General features: G+C 41.9%; 1 protein-coding gene across 1 annotated transcript; it reads right to left on the reverse strand.

Annotated features, from left to right (window-relative positions):
- Positions 1–225: 225 nt before the first annotated feature.
- On the reverse strand, positions 226–1,843 carry s100a1 (S100 calcium binding protein A1). The gene is made up of 2 exons (XM_050046036.1): positions 1,318–1,843; positions 226–584 (listed from the first exon to the last, which is right to left on the reverse strand). Exons 1-2 carry the CDS (start codon positions 1,468–1,470, stop codon positions 417–419), a joined length of 321 nt encoding a protein of 106 aa, XP_049901993.1. The 5' UTR covers positions 1,471–1,843; the 3' UTR covers positions 226–416.
- Between the last annotated feature and the right edge of the window lie 4,194 nt (positions 1,844–6,037).

A 6,037-nucleotide genomic window follows, 5' to 3' on the forward strand; every position in this document is an offset into this window, starting at 1 on the left:
TATCTGCAATAAAAAAAAACTTCTCACGGCACTTTTTCCTAAATTCTGCACAAGCTGGTGAAGATGTTTCTCTATTTGTCCGTGTTCAGACAAAACTTTATTCACCCCAAGGGAAACTGCTGATTGTGTTGTGTCTCGGTGTTTTCTTAATTGGCAGTGTGTTAAGACCTCAGGGCCACCGTATGAAACCGTCTAGCTTGCTTCTTAAAATAAGAGACTTGTACAAACAGGGTGACATATTTATTTAGATGGACTTTTCAAGGACCAAAAGAAAAGAAGATCTCAGTTGGTTTGCAGTGATGTATCTTATGCAACATTACAAGGAATGATTCAAACCTTTACATCTCTAAAATGACCAACATCGTTATAAATTGTTGAAAGAAATGGGGATCAATTTAATGTGGAGTATTAGACTTTCAGTCTTTATTGGAACCACTGTCAGTAGGGCAGTCTTTGAAGAATTCATTGCAGGCGATAGTCAGCACACCAACCAGAATGATGAACTCCTGGAAGTCAACCTGACCATCTTGGTCTTCATCCAGGTCAGCCATAATCTTCTCGACCACCATGGGGTCCTTGCTGCCCTGAAAGGGAGAAGAATCATGATGAAAATGGAACCAAAGAGAAATTTGTTTCACAAGATCAAATCATGATGGTGACTGCACTTTAAAAATCATAAGAGCTTTTCCCAAAATGCTACAGACTAAGATAGTGATGTTCATGAGAACCCAACCCTGGGCCACATGTGAGAACCGCTCACACTGACGGATCAGTTCCTTAGTGGCACGTACGCCATGTAGTGTTCATGAAACTTCTCACATTCTCCAACTAACATTTGGTTCATAGAAACTCATCTTCCAGTCTTCTCTCTACAGTGAGGTTTATTCTGATAACTAAATAAATGTTCTGAGGTTGATGACAACTTTTACTGAGAAGCAGCTTACTGCGATGTTACTGGGGGTCTTTGCACACTGAGACTGTTTTTTCCTTACAAAATTGTCACACATCTGAAAATAAATACGACCGCATGTTGTGTCAATCACATTTGCACACTGAGTCTGGAACTTTCGTCTGTCATTAAAATTTTCGGAACAAGTCAGTCAGATAGGTAACTGTCTTTTCATTTTGTCACATGTTTCAAATGTTCACATCTAATAGAATAAAATGCATCAGAGTCAGCGTTTTGTTTGGATATGGATTAAAAACACGCATCTGAAAAAACGGATTCAGTTTGCAAAGGCCTTTACAATTGTACTTTGTATTGTAAATAACGTGAGGTTACACAACACTTGTGGTTTCAGTCAACAGGATACTCACTGTCAGGAAATCACTGAGTTCTCCCTTTAACAGGTTCTTCAGCTCCACTTTGCTCAGCTTGTACTTGTCACCTTCTTTTCCAGAGTAGGAGTGAAACACTTGGATGATAGCCTCCATCGCATTTTGCAGGTTGGACTCTTTTGGATCAGACATTTTTCCAGTTCCACAAGTAAAGCCTGGGAGAACAAATCAAGAGAGGCACAGTTGAAAACATACTTAATATGGACTAGTTCAAGTCTTCAGGTCCAGTTTGTAGGTGAATTCATGGCGTCTAGCAGTGAGGACGGCAGATTGCAACCAGCTGAAACCTCTCTTGGTTGGAATTCCTTCAGAGGTCACTGTTCAGGAGGTTTTTACCAGGAGCTAAATTATCGACAGAGGTCCCTTTCTCTCCAAAACAGACCAGCTGATTTGAACCAGGGAAAAAAAAAGACACTGAATAAAACAGTTTCAGGGAAAAAAAAAAAAAATCTATTTTTCCGAAGGCGTTTGGCATGTCCCAGACAGGCTGCCATAAGTGTGCTCATCATTTTACTCTGACAACTTAAAGGAGAAGTCTGGTATTTTGCACTTTGAGCTCCATGTCTGGGTTGTTTATGATGAAATAGAGTGGCTCAGACCAAAGTTGTGACGCTTGCTCATTTTCTGTGAATTTGTCTTTCCCCTGCCTGGCTTAACACTGCTGCCTATGGCCATGTGTGAACCTGTCCTCAAACCACCCTTAACGTTGGTTTTCAAAGCCATGAAACTCACTGAGTGGTCAGTGGTGTTCGTTGATGTTCTGACATAATAATCGTAGCAAACTCTGGTTTCCATCCGTGTTTTCGCTCTTCATCTCGATTGTGGAACTATTTTTCCAGCTGCCTCACACCCGTGTGTAAACTTCCGCCTGATTGTTCGTTTGACCCTGAAGCGTTATACACTCCAGCCCACTTGATGGCGATAATGCTCCTTTACATGGGTGTCGCCAACCAGCAGGAAACCATTGCAATGTAATGGGACACAGAGAAGAAGCAGAAGAAGAAGGTTGGCGATGTGTTCAAAGGCGTCGTACTGCGTTCTTTCTTGTTCTTCCTCCAGGAGCGCACACAGCACTGTCGAGCCGGCACTTTTGCTGAGCTAAAAGACTACAATGACTACACCCTTGTTGTAAACAACCCCCTTTCCATTTCTGGTGGCGGATTACTACCAACAGACAATGAGGCTTCAATAGAAAATCAATGGATTACACAAAATGTCAAATAAATCATCATGGAAACCACAGTTTGCTACGATTTTTATGTCAGAACATCAATGAACACCACTGACCACTCAGTGTGTTTCATGGCCTTGAAAACGAACGTTTAGGGTGGTTTGAGGACAGGTTCACACATGGCCATAGGCAGCAGTGTTAAGCCAGGCAGGGGAAAGACAAATTCTCTGAAAAGGAGCAATCGTCACCACTTTGATCTGAGCCACTCTATTTCATCATAAACAACCCAGACATGGGGCCCAAAGTGCAAAATACCAGACTTCTCCTTTAAGATCCGGACATTGAGCAAGTTTTCACGGGAGCTGAATTATCCTCAGAGGTCTCTTCCTCTCAAAAACAAACAGAGCAGCTGATTTAACCGGTGAATTAATTGAATAAAGCAGTTTTATGTTGAAAAAAAAGTGTTTCTCTGACACTGCTTGTTGCAGAGTGGCTACACTCACACTACAATAGCCAATGCAAAAACAGTGTAGAGACATGGTGGTGCAACATGGTGCTCTCCGTAGACGAGGACCTGCTCCCTATGTATTAACGGCTCGCTCTAAGATAACCAAAACACAATTCTTATTTTCAGCTCTTCTTTCTTTTTATAGACTAAAGAAAACACACATATTTAATTTCTGCCAATATATCTCCCTGAAGCCTCGACACTGGACCTTAAGAGAAAATGGTATTTCAGCAGTTTTGTGGAATTCACTGTGAAAACAGAAGAAGTCATTTAACACAGGATGGATGAGCTCAATCACAGAGTGTGATTCAGATCTGTGTGCAGAGGGCCAGCAGCCTCCATCACATTTTTGAGTACAGGAAGATAAAATGACTTTCGGTGGGAGGCTGAAGGAAAAAATAAAATCAGTTATCAGGGTGCCAAACATGCTACTTTGTGGTGGTGTTAACGGGCAGAGGGCGAGGCGGTTCGGTGAAGTTTAGTGGCACATAATAGATGCCAACTTTTCAAAAACATGAACTGGAAAGGAAATAAGGGAAAGTGAAAAACTCCAAGACAAGGCAGGCTTTGACTTGCCCTGAGCAACCATCACCTCAAAATGTTTTCATCAGTGAAGTTCCACTGCAGGCTACGCCACGGTTTCATCTTAATTAGGTTTAAGCTTTCAGGTTCGTCAACCTGTTGAAGTGGTTCAAAGCGTCAAGCTCTCTCTGTAGGACACACATGCTGTTAACTTTCTGCAGCACAGGAGAACAAACTGTTTGGCTTATTCTNTACGCCACGGTTTCATCTTAATTATGTTTAAGCTTTCAGGTTCGTCAACCTGTTGAAGCGGTTCAAAGCGTCAAGCTCTCTCTGTAGGACCACACATGCTGTTAACTTTCTGCAGCACAGGAGAACAAACTGTTTGGCTTATTCTATAAGGTTCCTCCTCTCAGAGCCTTTTTAAAACTTCACTCCACTAAAAGAACAAAGAAAAAAACAGGAATTGGATTCAAGCTGGATCATTTGATTTTTATTGCTGATTTTTATGCTTCTATGCTGATGTGGCGGGAGACGTTCTGTCTTTGGGTTGTCTGTCTGTGTGTCCCATTCTTGAGCATAACACCTAAAGAACGCTCTGAGGGAACGTCCTCAAATTTGGCACAAACATCCCACTTGGACTGAATGAGGAACTGATCAGATATTGATGGGTAAAGGTCACTGGGACCTCACGCCTGTCATCCCATGACCATGTTGCCTCAAGAAGGCCTTGAGGGAGTTTCCTCAAATTTGGCACAAAAGTCGAACAGGATCAAACGACACAGTGATGACATGTTATATCCCAAAGGTCAAAGGTCAGCATCACTGTGACATCATCATGTTTTAACNTGCACATCTGTCCGTCCTGGAAGAGGGATCCCTTTTTTTTTTTCCTTATCCACTGTGAAGGTCCAAGGACAGAGGGATGTTGTATACTGTGAAGCCCTCTGAGGCAAACTGCTAATTGGTGATATCAGGTTTTATAAACAAAGTTGAACTTCTATACTCATAACTGTTAACAAGAAAGCAAATAAGCACATTTTCTAAAATCCCAAACTACTCCTTTAAAACTAAAACATGTACCAAGAGTGAGATGAGGCGATCCAACAAATGGAAACTGCTAGCCTGGCTCATGGAAACAAATCTAACCTTTTGGAGGCTGATGTTGACATTTGATAAATTTAAAAAAACAAAATAAAATTAGAACGATGTTGGCTGTTTTTAAGCGGGACATTTTACAGTAAAAAAAACAAAAAACAATTCTCAGTGCTCTGTGGTGGATAAACTATGTAACAGAGACAGTTTTTAAATTAACTCAAACTTAGTATGAAATTTCTGCTCTGAAACTCCCCGTTAATAATCAGCCGGCATACACTGACACATATCTGCAATAAAATAATATTTAAAACTCACAGTAACAACAATCGGCCAAGAAGTAGTTTACATATATCATATAAAGGAGAGCACTGACAGGAGCCATTTTTAGTCTTTGGCACATAAAGAAATCCCACCATATGTTTCTTTATTGATTTATTTATTTTTTGACCTCATGTGCAGCATATCAAGCTGCTGATGTCTGTGTCAAACTCAGCTTGAGGCGGAATAAAAAGGTGGAGGATGGGTCAGGAATGAAAGAGTTAAACCAGTTGAGATATATCTAACCCTACACCTGCCCTTCACTGTCAGACACCTGAGAGGCTGCTACAGGGGGGCTGAGTCATTTCACCTCCCACCTCCATGAACTCTGTCCTCCATGAGGACAAAGGACAGACCTCCTGCAGGGCAGCCTGAGCCTGCACATAAAATATATTTAGATCGAGGCTTGCATTTCCTCCCAGAAGCCAGAAGCTGCCTGCACGCAGAGGATTCACTGTTGGTCATGTTTCATCAGTTGAATATCTGATTCTTATCTATATGAGGACAGATAGCTGTCGTTAATAATGCAGGGCTGCTCTGTACCTGCCTGCCTGTGTCAACTATCTCTGCTTAGAGAGCCACAAGTGCTACATCACTTCTCTGAATGATGCGGCGTCACATTCCCTTAATTAGTCTCGATGATTGCCGTTAATCATTTATTCCCGCTGCGATCGGGGAGCTAATTAAAAGTCTTTGAATGTCAAATGCAAAGCTGCTGTTAATTAACTGATACTCAGACTAAAGCACGAACATTTTTGGAAATGTTAAAAACAGCCTGCAGATGCCACTCAACATGCAAATAATTAAATAAAACTCAGCCATGTTTCCTTTATGTTGAGCCGTCAGATGTGTATGTCCTGTCAGCATCAAAGCTTGTGGACCATCTGCACACACACACACACACACACACACACACACACACACACATTAACAAAGAGACTCACCTGAACACAGCTGCTGCAGGAAGTGGCCTCAGCTCTCATCTCATCACTTATAAGGGCTCCTCTCACCTGTGTGCAGGTAAATCACTATCAGATAAGCGCCTCCCTCCGGACAGCATCACCTGCTGCACAGGTGAGCCG

The sequence above is a fragment of the Epinephelus moara genome, chromosome 6 (assembly GCF_006386435.1).
Source record: "Epinephelus moara isolate mb chromosome 6, YSFRI_EMoa_1.0, whole genome shotgun sequence".
NCBI classification, from domain to species: Eukaryota; Metazoa; Chordata; class Actinopteri; order Perciformes; family Serranidae; genus Epinephelus; species Epinephelus moara.